The sequence below is a fragment of the Anser brachyrhynchus genome (assembly GCF_964034855.1).
Source record: "Anser brachyrhynchus genome assembly, chromosome: 1".
NCBI classification, from domain to species: Eukaryota; Metazoa; Chordata; class Aves; order Anseriformes; family Anatidae; genus Anser; species Anser brachyrhynchus.
Window position 1 is genome coordinate 159,232,428 of NC_137694.1, and position 15,428 is coordinate 159,247,855.

Here is a 15,428-nt window from a genome sequence, read left to right on the forward strand (position 1 = left end):
GGTGTACGAACGTTCCTAGACTTCGTTGCAACTGCTGCACTTCCAGATCTATTGGCAGACTTAAGAAAAGGAGTATGAGAACTCTTTGCAAAAAGGCAAGCATAATCCTGATACTAGAACAGACGGACCTGGTCGATCAAGGATGAACAGCTGCATGGTTAGTATTTCTGAAACTCTCAGAGTAAGGTAACGCATTGACTTCCAGGCTAAAAACCAGGAGCACAAAGCCAACAGATGTTAATCCCAGTCTCAGTAACATCAAGATAGATCTCTCCTCAGTGAATGAGAGTAAAGCAGCTAACCACTGTTGTGACCGTGTTCAAATTGTCTGGGAGACTCATGCAGTGATAAATGCACCAGTTCTACAGGTTACAGCCATACTGCACGTGCTTTTCCTCAACAAGCAATGCGTGAGCTCATGCTGCACATGCTTGGTATCACCAATACAAGGCAGTATTGCTGCCCGATGAAGCTGGCACTGCACACCAGCTGCACACCTTTCATGAACTCTGGCATAGTGAGGAGCTGTTATTTCTCCAAATACCAGTGGACTTGTACATCAGGCCAAAAAGGGCACCCACAAACAGGAAATTCTTGGCAACCCAGGTGAGCAGAAGACTTCAAGAAGTCATGCTTCCATGCCTGGTCTTATTCAAATGGTAAGGACCATTTAATCTCAAGGAATGTTTCTTTCAAAGCAGTGTCTTCTCAGTTTGGGACTGTGAACCAGCACCGCTGTCTGATGGAAGCCGTAACAAAGACCAATTGTTACAACAACAGTCCTAAGGATGATTGATCGATCTGGTTTTCTGTTCTGGGCACAAAGCAAATCTTAACAGGTTTCCTTCTCACTGTTGGAAGCCAGTATTAAGAAAACACTGAGAAGGGACATGTATTTTAATTCCCATTCAGCTTTTATAGTTTTCTCCTTTCAGGATGGTAATGTCCTTTGCTGTAATCAAACAAAATCTTCACCAATAACAGTCCTTTAACATCCCCCTCCCCAAGGCTCCCACCCTCTCCCCAAAAGGGCGGTGCATGGAGTCTCTGGCTGACAGACTACACAGCCTTCACACTACTTTGGTAGCTCTGCTACAGCACCAAGCTCTCAGCATTTCCTTCTATCCCTCTTTCAGCACAGGAAAGGAGTCGAGATGTATATTTTTATGCACCTTTGATTGTTCTGCTATGCTTTATTAAAACCCTCTAGATTACTAGGCAAATAACTTTTTACCCATTTATTGCTTAGACTGTTTTGCTAAGACTCCTTTGCATGTACCTTTTGTAAAGGCGAGGCAGATTTTCCAAGCCCCTTACAGGCTATAGAAGACTTTGTTTATCACCAACAGAACTTAAGACGAGCAGTTCATATGTTTTATGAATAAAGCATATCCCTTAAATTTCTCAAATGCTAGAAAGTTTTGTTTCTGCAATGCCTGCAAGACTACGCTTACATCCTCTTGGCTCCCCATGCTTCTTTTACAACATAAGCCAAAATGTAACCTAATTTAAATGTCCTATTAATCTGCAGACTTGTAGAAGTAGGTGAAATTTGCTATAGCTTCCTTATCCCCCAACGGGATACAGGCCTACAAATCACTATATATTCCAGACTTTGAACTCTTTAATTCAGTACTGGAGATGCACATGAAGTGAAACTACATATATACACTGACGGAGCAGATTATTTTCATGATTTTCAGATTAACTGATTAACTCCATGTGGCTCCATTACGCACCGTGTCACCCAACCATCAGTACCGAACCGAGTACCTCTGCATACACTTCTGTTTGCAGTTCCCACACGCTATTTCCCCAGGGGACCACTTACATGTCAGAGGCATGAGGTTTGTCTGTCAAGGCCAGTGGTGCTGCTCCAGTTTGGGTGAGAATTATACTGGTAGGTGAATGGTCTAGCCCAGATTCCAGGTTGTGTCCAGACGTGCTTTTCTGACAACCGCTACGTGAAAGCAACCCAGAGAAACATCCAGTCAGTGTAAGGGTTACCTCCTGGTATACTGAGCTAGCTACACTGCCTGGAAACAGCCTTAAGACTAGATAGAAAGAGGTAGTCTTAATAGAAGATAGAATCACAGCCATCTTCAGTTGGAATCCAGGACAGTATCAATTCTCTAGGGCTGTGAATCCTTTTTAACCATTATTTTCCACTCTCATAAGGAAAAAACTTATTTTTTTTAATTCACGGAAGCCAATTTGAAGTAGTGACCTGCAAGACTCTCAGTATCCAAGAAAGTACAACTGATTCATGTCACAAGAAAAAAATCTTCACTTATTCATTAGCCCAGTTCAAAAATTTATTACTCTAAATTTTTACCCTCTTAAAAGAAATAAAAACACAAAGCCTCCACATGTAATACATCACCAGAGCAGGACTGGATACTTTTGGAAAGTCTAAATACTTTGGGCACATTCAATACCTATGTTAAGATGTGACATTAAGGAAGAATTAAGAATAGTCCACTGATCTGGCATACAAAGCTCTGAAGGCTTTTGTCACACCTCCCACCTCCCTGCACCAAAACCAAAAAGTAACAAAGAAAAATAGAGTTAGAGGTCACTTTTAATGAAACTAGGCTTTCAACATACACCTCTACAGCATTGTGGAGATCCAGAGTTCCAAAACTGTTTCTCACCAAGCAGTCTGTCTCAGCGCTTTCTTGAAAGAAGTTTAAACCTCCCCAGCACGCAGACTTCTATTCCACTAATGATCTTTCTCCCCTCCCCTACTCTAGGGAAGACTTTTAACCTCCATCCATCTCAACCTTCTCTCATGTTTAGAAATGTTTTATTCACACAAATGTGGTATGAAAAAATGTATTTCTCCTCCAAATCACAAGGGAGTCCACGTATAAGCATCTCTTTCAACTGACTGGGTGCTTTATTGGTTAAATTTTAATATAGACCTTAAAAAAAGGACAAAAATAACATTAACAGTAGACACTAACAAGTGAACATCTGTTGTCAAAGCCATCAGTACAATCCTTAGACACAAGTTGCTGGGAAATAGAGGTAAAAAGAAACATCTTAACTCAAAACTCAGCTTCAAAGAGGAGCTGACTCAGGCCTGGTCAGACAAAGAACACACTCGCTTTTGTTTGCACCCATCTGCGTGGATAACCCCTGTTACAGATTGCTCATGCAGTCTCACTGAGCAGAACCTGCTTTCACTATCCTGCTGAAGCACCCTCTCGAACACTGACCAGTAGGATGTATTCATAGTTTGACCAGTTGATCTCACCTCGGATCACTGGGTTTTCTGCAGATGGAGATACGTGAGTTGGGAGAACAGGAAAGAACCACTTCTCTACTCCTCCAGACACACAGATATTAAAGCACACCAACAGAATTAGAGGGTTGGGCTTGTTTGTTTGTTTTTACTACCTCCAGTCCCAGTCTGCCACAGAGTCAGGAGTGTTTACAAGCTCACAGGCTGACTGTTGATAGTACTCCAAACGCCTCTGTTATGTTTGTTGCTCAGGACAACTCTAAAATTCTCTCTACATGTATTCTTGCAAGTATGTCAGTAAGCACATTTGAGCTTTCTAACACCTAGCTAGTTCCTAGAGCATAGTCACCTGCACAGAAATCCAGTCCAGCACTTTCAGAAACACTAGCAAGCTGTTTCTACAGGACCAGAGCTGTATTCTTACTAGAAGAAACTGAAAAATACAAGAAACATATAGATGGTGATACACAGAAGGTACGCTAAAAACCTTCAGACTGGAGCCAACTTAGGAACTCAATAGTTCAGAGAGGCAAAACTTACTCATGGAAGTTAAGCACCCTGTGCAATATTATACTGCAGTAAGAACTTGCAGAATTTTTATGCAATGTTTTAAAGGGAGGCACTTCATAACACAGAGTGCTAAGAGGGACCATTTCCTGCCACAGACCTTAGGAACGTAACCATCACGCAATTTTGAGGAGTTTCCATGACTTGCATAGAAACAGCATTTTGACAAGACAGATACATATTTCACAGCTTGCTTTCATGCTTTATCTAAGAATACCGATGCACATGAAACATTTCAGAATCAGAGTAGTACCTTGCTTACTATCCTATGTTGTATCAGGAACTATTTAAAGTAAAAGAAATATGCAGCTGCATCTCATATATACTAAATTTCACTGAAAACAATTTAGGCACCAATTACTGTTTCAATGAGCATGTTCTCACTGAAAAGCTTTTGCTAGATAAGAAATTGGGAGTTTTTACCTAGAGGTTGGTTATCCACCAATTAGCAGAGCTTATCATAGACACTGGCACTTATCTCTTTAACTATGCTTTTATCTTTTATTTTATACTTTAGTTCACACTTCGTATTTTAATAGTGAAACGCTAGCTTATGGAAAGTTTTTAAGTGTTTTGTTTCAGTATTTTTACTGCACTAATAGAAGAAATCTGATAAGCCACCTAGTAGCACTGATTTCTAGAATTAACTGTAGACAATGGGATATTTGGAAAAAACCTCTTTTCGGGATGCAGCATTTTTAGTCTTTAGGAAAAAAAATAGGAAGGCCTGTAGAGCTTTAGTGTTTACCGTGTAGATATTTTCTATTTCAAAGTATTTATAGCCTTTAAAATATTAAAGGGATACTTGGAAAACTGGAGTAAAGGTTGATTTCCCACAAAAAGTATGGGCCTTCACCAACATACTGTGTATATGCGGGAATGGGAAGGAGAGGGGAATAGAAGAGATGCACATACCAAAACACAAGTAATCGGTGACTCAGTACTTCCTAAGTGCTCATATTTTACAGCTCTGCAGAGAGGACAGTAAAAAAAACTAGAGAAGTGCCTAGAAAAGTACACTAAACAGGAACTAGCTAGACTTCTTCTATAGCAGGGAAGGGAACTGTAATAAACACACTTAAAAGATGTGGGTATCTGGAACCTTTTAAAGATTCTATAACATGCCACCCAAAGGATTTCTTATTGTTGCATGGTGTCTTATCCATTGTTAAAATCCAGACCATTTCTATCCAAACTGCTGACATGCCCCACAGCAGGACAGTTGTTCTAACATTCTTGTCAGTCACAGCAGCACAGAAGGCATAGAAAATACCAATTATTAAATAACACAAGTTATAGTAGCCTTCTGCTTTAACTGAGCTTTATAGTCCCTTTTTCTTTTCCCTGTCCATTCTTGTATTCATCTTCCCTCCCTTCAATGGCATCCTTGATCTCCTCCCATCTCCCAGGGAGGGCAGTATCACACATTTTTCCAGCAGGCCTGTGTATTTCTACTGTAAATAGGACATGACCAGCCATCACTTATCTGCAGGTCGGGCTCCATGTAACACACCTCTCTTCAACCAAACTCAGGACAGCAAAGACATACTTTAGTAACTTTACTTTCCAACATTACACCAGTAAGGGCTCAGACTATGCACTAGCTAGCACTGATCAGCTAAATGAGCTGGCAGCAGTCAAAGCCAGTCTGAACCCCAGATATGCACCGAGCACGCATCTCCAAAACGAACATTTCTTCAGTTAAAATAGTCTCAGCTATCTCTGTTCACCAACCTCGTGCAAGAATCCATGCATTAAGATGGCTTTCGGTAAGAGCCATTAAGAACAAACTATGGAGATGCCTTCCCTCAGCCTCAGTGGATCCCTAAACCTGATCTAATTTACAATGGTTGAAATAAATCAGTGGTATTTTTTTCCAGTAATGAACAGAAATGCTAACCTCCTCAACTGAAAGGAAATATTTAAGGCTACCCAGATCACAGCTATTTGCTTTTATGGCTCTGTCTACACAGTTTGCTACATATTTATAGAACCTGATTCAGTTCCTAAAGAGCCTGAAGAAGTCGGCATGTGGCTGTAACCAAGCATTCTGTATTTGGATACTTACACTTAAATTACCCATGTGTCATGTCACCCTAGCAATTTAAGGATAATGAAAAAACACCCCACCCTGAGAAGCAGGTGAGCCTGAAAGGAGACTGATTTCACAGAACTGTTCACCCATTAAATTGTTTTGGGACGCTACAGAAAATGAGTTTTGTTTAACAGTAAGAGTTAAACACTTTTTTTCTTAGGAAGGTGGAAAGTTTAGAATAACTGAGGGAAGATTCACTTTTACAACTCTTAGTTTCTACTCACCAGACCAGTATTTGAGTTTCCTACAGCCAGTAGCATTCCTGGCTGGAGGGTATTAACATCCTTGTATTAAATCCTGCTGAAAGAACATAACCCACACAATTTACCCAACATTTCACAGAATCACAGAATTGTCTAGGTTGGAAGAGACCTCCAAGATCACCCAGTCCAACCTCTGTCCTAACACTAACAAGTCCTCCACTAAACCGTATCACTAAGCTCTACATCTAAACATCTCTTAAAGACCTCCAGGGATGGTGACTCAACCACTTCCCTGGGCAGCCCATTCCAATGCCTAACAACCCTTTCAGTAAAGAAGTTCTTCCTAATATCCAACCTAAACCTCCCCTGGCACAACTTTAGCCCATTCCCCCTCATCCTGTCACCAGGCACGTGGGAGAACAGACCAACCCCCACCTCTCTACAGCCTCCTTTAAGGTAACTGTAGAGAGCGATGAGGTCGCCCCTGAGCCTCCTCTTCTCCAGGCTGAACAAGCCCAGCTCCCTCAGCCGCTCCTCGTAAGACTTGTTCTCCAGACCCCTCACCAGCTTGGTCGCCCTTCTCTGGACTCTCTCGAGCACCTCCATGTCCTTCTTGTAGCGAGGGGCCCAAAACTGAACACAGTACTCGAGGTGCGGCCTCACCAGAGCCGAGTACAGGGGGACAATCACTTCCTTAGACCTGCTGGCCACACTGCTTCTTATACAAGCCAGGATGCTGCTGGCCTTCTTGGCCAACATTTTCTGTTTGTCCTCTGTGTCCCGAAGTACCTTCTAGAACCAGAAGCTTCAGAACTGGCAACATGAAATGATGCTAGGGTGGGAACTCATCTCCAGCCTCGGTGATGCCAGACCAACAATTCTCATGCATGTAAGCAGGTATCATTCTCTACTCTTCTGTTCACAACACCAACTGAATCAAGACAGATACTTGTTAAAATCGCTGCACATAAGTAGAAGACAAACTCAACAGATAATTCATCAGCAAGGTAAGAGAAGTATGTACTAAGTGGACTACAGAGAACCTCAGACACGATTAGTATTTTTCGGTACCTTCTTACCTAAACCTCATCCTAAATAAATTGATGAAGCAAGCCACTGACCAGAAATGAAGACTTTTTAGGAACACAAGCGCAGACTTCATAGCAAAGCTGTGATAAAGAACCAATACACGATGCAAGCCCACTGCTTTATGATCAGCTGCTTTATCTCCTCTATCAAATAACATTTATGTATTTTACATGGTGAATAATATTTGCATCAATTATTCTGAAGCTACTAAACCCAAACATTTATGAAGGAGAAAGCTGCAGGAATGAATTCTAGTAACAGGGGGTGGTGCAGAAACAAACCCTGATTTGAAGAAATCTTCGGGTCCTGAAGTGAGACTTGAAGACATCATTTACAAACTACAGGAAGAGATGTGATGTACTTCAAAGACAAGAATTAGTGAAAAACAGAACATCAAGTGCCGTGTTAGGTTTCTCATGATAACGTCAGCTATGCAGAAAAGACAACTCCATGCTGCCACAGCAGGGGATGTCCCCCTCTATTTTTATGTTCATTTAATGACTATGAACTAGCTATTACTCAAAATGTCTGCTCCCGACAGTCATCTCACTAGTTGCTTTGATATTTGCAAGTCAACACAAGAAAGTCAGTTCTAAAGAACTGTTTTTTCGGTATCATCCAGTGACAAATCAGTGAAAAAGCCGCATAATTTCCCATCATGCTTTCAGATACTAGGAGTGTATAGAGAAAAAAGTTTTCTATGATTAACAGACAAGGTTTTCCTTATAAGGCTAACTGTGATTGTGCTAGAAACTCCAGGCAATTAATAGATCTTGGAATTTCTTACTTTTTTGCTCAGCAAGACAGACTAAGTTACAGTCTTCCTGCGTAATACACAATCATTTTATAAAATTCCTAAGAATTTCTGCAGGCTTATCTTCATTAGTGCCAAGCTTACATCAGCATATAGGGCTCAAACTAATTCGTACCAGGAGATTACTTGAAAAAATGATTACCTGTACCAGCAGAAATGGGAGCTTCCCATCCACATGAGTGTTTCAAGACACAGCTGAACACATCTGCAGAAAATACCTATTTTGGTATTTCAAATGTTATTTCCTCAGGTTTTTTAAACTGGCACTTGTTTCAACTATCTAACCACACCGTTCCAGTCAAACTTTACAGAAAGAAGAGTGACAGGGCTCTCAACTTAGTTTATTAAAGCCAGTTGAACCTCATAGCAGCATGATTTCTTACACTACCACTGTTATTCAACTATTTTAACTTCTTCACTGAAACTAACATACATTGAATAACAGTTACTTCTGTGGAGTTAAGCAATAAAAAAAGTGAGAAATGATTTACAGAACTTGATGTGACTTACTATATAGCCATCAGAAAACTACCGATCTGTTGGAATGAGTTGAAACCCAGAGTAGATTTAAGTTTTTCCTCAAAAAAAATAAAAATCACAGGATAAGCTTCTGGTAACATTTCACAATTAGTAAGACAAAGCTGTATTGAAAGCATGCACCTAACATTGTTATTACAGTTACAAAGGCATTGTTATAATTACCCCTTGACAAAGCATAGCTAACTAAGTCTTTAAAACACTATGTAAGTTATAAAATTATTCCTCACAGACTTGCAACATTTTTGTGCGCGCCTTTTTTTTTTTTTAAGGCTGGGCAATTAAAGGATTAAATGAAGGGAACAGTAATAATTGCGACACAGTTGTTTTTTTACACAAAGGTATTAAAACCAGGTAGGTACTCTCCAACAAATCTAATGGACGATTTCAGACTCCATGGGTATAAAAACTGCTTCTGTAAGTGCTCCGTTTTAACAAGCTTTGTTGTCTAAGATGCATCTTCAAGAAGTTAAAAAAATGGGATGCTTAAATGGCAGTATAACCTTCACCACGTATTAAAACAGTTCCTGCATTTCAGCTTCTAAGAATGCTAACTTCAAATTCAAAAAAGGAGATAAACCTGTTAGTACTAAAAAATTACTGCAAAAAACTTATTGAACAGCAAGCAGGACATGAGACACTTGCCTTCTTCACCTGGTGACTTCACTGAGACAAGCTTCCTCTTTTCTGTAAATCTAACGAAAATTTTAAGCTTGGGAAAAAATGTTACGTGTAAGAAACCTATCCAAGGAATTTGGAGTAGGAGGAAGAGGGGCAGAAAGGGAGTAGCACGTAGTTAAAGACTAAGTTGGCTTGGCTACTTCAGAAATAAACTTCGAGATGCCAAATCCACCTCTATCTTCAACATTCTGCTAGACAATGAAGTAATATTCCATGCAGCACCACAATATACGTTGACTGACTCTGGAAAGCACTGCCTTGGAAATAACAACACATTGCATTTAATGTTGTTTTAATTTGAGGTAAGAACAGCAAGCAAGGGCAGCATTGACCCACATATCCTTTTTCTAAGGCACAGGTATTTTAAAAGGACTATATAGTTTGCATAATTTGGCAGCTTTAAGCAACGAATTTGATACTTGTCTGAATTTACAGCATTATTTCTCAGGAAGCCTGTCTTAGAAAAGAAAAACGTTTATGTTTGAGCAAGAAATGCAGTTTACTAACGTGGCCAATTCAAAAAAACTATGTGCCAAATGCTCCACTTACAGATTTTATACTTATGCTTCATAAGTAAGCCAGGTACCCAATCTTCCCCAACCAGCCTTATGTCTTCCTGAAGCAGTGGTATGGGTGAGCTCTTCAAATAGCTCTAGAGATGTTCTACTTTCATTGCTATACATCCTATCGTAAGCGAATTACTCCAAAGCCTGCGAACTGACTTCTTAGACTCACCACCACCGTGGATACTTCACAAGAAGTGGACGCCTAACTAGTATTAAAGATTCCATAGGTGAGGCTTGATTAAGGCCCTGCCTGTAGCCTCCTTTACTACGCTTGAACTTGTCAAATTCCAGATGAAGAACAAAAATTAAAAGCCCATTAGAACATGCAGTTTCGATATAATAAAAAGCAGTACAGAAGAAAGCTGAAGAATCCTTCATGTAATTTGATTTTGAGAAACAAGCTTACAGCAAACAAGTAAAAATTTTCATCAGGATTTTTTGATGCTTACAACCCATTTCTTCCCAACAAATTAACGGAGAAGAAAATGTAAAATAGTATCCACCTCAGTTTAATAGAAAGCTCATAACAGCCTTTTTTAAATAAAAAAACAAAACTCACACTCAAGGACTTCAGCAAGTACTTATTATCAACAACAAATGCAATGCATACAAACAAGCCAGGTACAGAAAATGAAAGTCTAGTTACACAGAAAGTTACATAACGCTTTTTTCAAGAAGAAACTTAGGGTTTTAAGGTTTCCCGGATCAGTGAAGGAGGGAGAAATTCCTTAAAGCTATGAAGTGTTTCAGCCTCTATCCCCACCAACCTCAACAGGCCGGGACAAGTGCAATACCACAGAAACACACAGCATTGCAACTGATCCCAACCTGTGTAGAAAGGGGTACAATTTGTCCGCATTTACTGACTGACTTGTCACTGCCACAGTCAGTTTTGCATGGATTTGCACAGCAGAGTATCATACAGCTGGATGCAAACCTGCAAAACTAACCAGAGAACAGTGTTCAATTAAACAACAAATAAACTGCGAGACATGCTGAATGTGTAGTTCTACAGCTAGCAGTACTTTAAGTGCTTATAATGCAGTAGATTAGTGAACACTACCTGCACTATAAGCACTTTAGTGCTACACAAGCTGTTATTCACTAGACTGCTGTTAAAAGTAAGAAAGGCCACCAAATATCCCACAATCAGCAGAAATCATTCAGACTCCTTGATGTAGATTATAACAGGCCACCATCAGTTTTGCATAGATTTGCACAACTACATTCTTCTTGTAGTGCAACTATGCAAAACTAACAGAAGACTGCAAAGCAGAAAACTACTGGAACATCTACAGTCTTAACCTGAGTGACTGGATGAAAACATAACTTCTTATGCCAGAAGGAGCACTTAGGGCAGTAGATGCTAATCTACTTCACTATCTGCACTAGATGCACCTTAGTACAAAAAGCACTTGACACCACCACACTGTACCTTTCCAATCTCTGAAGTCCTGCAAGATCTCCCGAGGCAGTTGTCAACATAATGCTACAAGTGCCTTCACTGCAGTAGGTTCTACATATCACTACCTGCACTGTAAGCACTTTGACATTACTCTGACGCAACCAGCGCTTTTAGTAATTCAAGATACGTCGTCTACTTTGTACCTGCTGAAAGAAAGAACAAAGTGAGTATTTGATCAAATTTTGAATCACAGTTTTGACAACCAAGCTTTGAAACAAACATTCAGGATTTTTTTTTTTGTCTGCGCTGAAGACCTCCCTCAGAAAAAGCTGAACCACTGCATTACCCCATCCAGGACTCTCACACGGAATTACCACGAGAGCCAAAAATCAATGCCTATGACAGCAGAAGAGCCCAATTGTGAAAATGAGTCAACTACTTCTCCCATATGATTCTCATTCTCAGAACACCAACTTGTGGAGGTAAAAATAACTATTAGTTTTCAGAGACCAATCTGAAGTAGGAAGGGCATTCTCCTTAATAGAAAAGGAGAAGGCCAGCAAGTATTAAACAAATATAAACAAAGTTAATGCCCAATTTAGGTAATTAGACATTTAGAAGTTACACTCAACAGCTCACACCTCTTAAGCTCAGACTTCTTAAGCCCAGAAAGCATCCTGTCTACCACATGCCAGGTACTCCGCTATGTTTTCTACTTATTCACTTTGCTGGCAGAATATAGCATTTACTGCTACAGTCGCCTTGCCTCAAACTAGAATTCCTCCCACTGCATTTAGATTGGCCTACCCTGAACTGAAAAAGTTTCTAATGATGGCTCTATATGCAAATATGTAATAGCCACAACCAAGTTATGGCTGCTTACTACAGACTTGAGATACTACAAAGCAGGAGAGTGCTATATGCAAAATTTGAAAGCACATTTTTTCTTCAATATGGTGTACTACATCAATGTAAAGCCTGTCTTACCTGATACATGCAGCAAGCTTACTATCATAGTTTTAACCTACAATAGAACTGTAACTTTTGCTCAACTTCAGAATGAGCTTTTCCCCAAAAAAATAAAGTCCCAGATATGGAATTCAAACATTTTGAAAGCTTCCTCACCATCCAGCTGCTTCAAAACGTGTGCTCGAAAGACTTGGATTATCCTCCTCTAAATGAGAGAAATTGTGGGCTGCTGAACCTGCCTCCAAACCCAAGGAAATGTTTGCAATTTAGTGCTCTTCACCAAAGTCTCAGGCTTTGACTCTGACGCACAGGCTCTCCCTCTACATTAAAAAAAAATAGTAAAAACTAAATACTTACCATTTTCCGCAAGAAAAGCAACTTTCTCAACGAATCCTCTACCTCAACATCCCCAGCAATCCTCGTTACCTCCCGCCGCACGTGTCCACGCTGCGAAACCACCGCCGAGCGCCTTGCTTTCTGCCTGCTGAGCAGAGAACAAAGTCACACACCGAGCTCCCCAACACCGCCGCCTCCCACCCGCGCTCCGCCCGCCACGAGGGCGCCAAACGCTCGGCTGTCCCCGGCGCACCTCAGAACCCCCCCCCCCGCCCCTCCCCACACCCCCAGACCCCCCCCCCCCAAAACCCTCCCCGAGCACCCCCACATCCCCCACACCCCCCTCCCGTTGGGGGCTCCCCCGGGCTCAGACCGCTGCTGGAGGCCCGCTGAGGAGCGCGGGCAGGGCGCGGGGCGGCGTGGCCGTGCTCGGCGGGCCCCTTCCCGGCCGGGCCCGCCGCCCTGCCGCCGCAGCACGTGTTCGTGCCGAGAACACAGGGCCGGCGGCGCGCACCGAGGCCGCCAGGGGGCGCCGGCAGCGGCGGCGGCAGCGCGGAGGTCACAGCCCGGCTACAGCGCGACGCCCCCCCGGGCCCGCCGAGCCCCGCAGCCCCGGCGGAGGGGACGGGGATGGGGCCGGGCCCGCCCGGTGCCCCCCCCAGCGCCGCCCAGGCCGGGAGGGGGCCGCGGAGCGCCGGGGGGGAGCCGTCCCCGCGGGCCGCCGCTGCCCACACGCGGCTCGGGGCCTAGGAGGGAACAATCGGCCCCAGCACGCAGCCGCCGCCATGTCCCCCGCCTCCCTCCTCCCCCTCCCCAGCAACATGGCGCCGCCGAGGCCCCGCGCCTGCCGCCGCGCCGATTTCGTAACGAAGCCGCCGGCCCTCGCCCGGGCCCCGGCCCGCAGCCCCCCGCCCGCAGCCCCCCGCCGCCCTCCCACGCCCGCGAACCCCCCCCCCAAAGGCCGCCGCCGCCGCCCCGCGCGGCCCGGAGAGGGAGAGGGGGAGGAAGAGGAGGGCCCGCCGCCCCCGCCCCTCCGCGAACAAAAGCCCACGCGGAGGGGCCCGGGACGCGATCGCAGCCCGCGGCGCTGCCCCCTCCCCGGGGCCCCGCGCCCCCTCCCCCGGGGGGCGGCGGAGCACAAAGCCGGGAACTCCCCGAGAGCCCCCCCACCCCCCCCCCCACCCCGCGGCACCACGGCCGCGCACACCCCTCCCTCTTCTCCTCCTCCATCGCCTCCTCCTCCTCCTCTTTTACCGCCGCCGCCGTTCCCCGAGCTGGGCGTGGGCGGCGAGCCGAGCCCCCGAGCCGCCGCGGCCTCTGCCCCATGTGCTGCTTTGTTCTGCTGCCGCCAGCTCCCCCCCGCGCCGAGCCGGGCACGCCGCAAACTTTCCCGGACGGGGCCTTCCTCCCCGCTCCCTCCCGCCCCACAACCCCCCCCCAAAAAACCGCCCCCCGGGGGGCAGCACCCCCTCCCCGGCACCCCCCCCCCGCCCAGCTCCCACCCCCGGCCCCCAGCAGCTGCCATTGTGCTGCGCTCCGCTCCGCGCCGCCCGCCCCGGGAGACTCGGCCGCTCCCGGAGCCCGCCCGGCGGCTCGCCCCGGGCCCGGATCGCAGCGGCGAGGGGAAAGGGGAGAAAGATGGGGAAGGGCCGCGGGGGCGAAGAGGAGGGGGGCGCCGGGACTCACGGCGGCAGCGAGCGGCGCGCACGCTTTTCAAATCTCCCTCATTCCGGCCCCTCCCGCCCCGTCTGCGAGCTCGGGAGGCGCCGCCGCCGCGGCGGCCGCTGCCATGCGCCCTGCTCCCGCTCCCCCCTCGCCGCCCACCCACCCACACCCCCCTGCCGCCGCCGCTGCCGCCGCCCCCCGGCCGCCCCGAGCCGCCCGCGGCACCCCCCGCGCCGCCGCCCGCCCCCCGCACCGCCGGGCGGCTCACAACAGGTCTCCCGGCAGCGACACTCACCAGCGAGCGAGCGGCGGCGGCCGCCACCATCTTCCCTCCTCCTCCTCCTCCTCCTCCCTGCGGGGCGAGGCGAGGCAGCGCCGCCGCTACCCGGCGGGGCGGATGGGGGGCGGGGGGGAAGCGGCGCCAAGGCCGGTCCCGGTCCCGGTCCCGGTCCCGGCATCGGCGGCAGGGCTCGGGGACCATGTGGGTGAATGAAGGGCGGCGGCTCCCGCCTCAACGTAAATATCCACAAGCCCCGCTCCGCCCTCATTAGAATAGAAAACAAAGTGCTTCCGAGCGCCGCGCCGCCCAATCGCCGGCCGCAGCACCCCCCACCCCCAGCGCCAGCACGCCCCCGCCCCGCCGCGCTCCAGCCGCACGGCGGGCGGGCGGCACCACGGCCCGGCCCGGCCCGGCTTAGTACGGCCCGGCCCGGCCCGGCTCAGCACGGCTCGGCACAAACTTTGCCGCCCGCCGCCGCGGGGAGCGCGGTGCCCGGCGCCCCGCCATGCGCGGCTCCCGCTGCGGGATGGCGGCGCTGCGCGCATCCTGCCTGCGCAGGCGGTGGGGAAGGGGAAGGGGAAGGGGAGGGGAGCGGGAGGAAAGGAGGGAGGGGAAGGGTGCGGTGCGGTGCGGTGCGGGGGGTGCAGGCGGTGGGGAGGGGGCGTGGGGGTGTCCTCGCCGCCGCCGGGGGTGGGGGGGATGCGGGGGAGCGCGGCCACCATTTGCTGCGGGCTCCCCCCGCGCAGAGCCGAGGCCCTGAGGAGCGGGGACGGGGCGCAGGCAGCGCGCCCCGGGTGGGAAAGTGACAAAAAAAGTGACAAAAAAAGTGACAAGTGGGTGCGGGGGGCACGGCCGGCCCCTTCCCCGCCTGCCCCCGCTGCGCCGGCGGCAGCTGGGCGAGCTCCGAGCCTCGGGGTGACGCAGGAGCCTGCTTCACAAGGATGCACTGAACTCACGGCTCTGAGGGGCGAAAG

General features: G+C 47.1%; 1 protein-coding gene across 1 annotated transcript in view; it reads right to left on the reverse strand.

Moving 5' to 3' along the window:
- The window catches only part of GPC5 (glypican 5), a 765,123-nt gene extending 750,335 nt beyond the window's left edge, over positions 1-14,788 (reverse strand). The window contains exons 1-2 of the mRNA XM_080577273.1: positions 14,470-14,788; positions 1,832-12,657 (exon numbers count right to left, since the gene is read on the reverse strand). Of these exons, the coding sequence (XP_080433399.1) occupies positions 1,832-1,844 (13 nt within the window). The 5' untranslated portion in view covers positions 1,845-12,657; positions 14,470-14,788. The remainder of the gene's footprint in view (positions 1-1,831; positions 12,658-14,469) is intronic.
- Between the last annotated feature and the right edge of the window lie 640 nt (positions 14,789-15,428).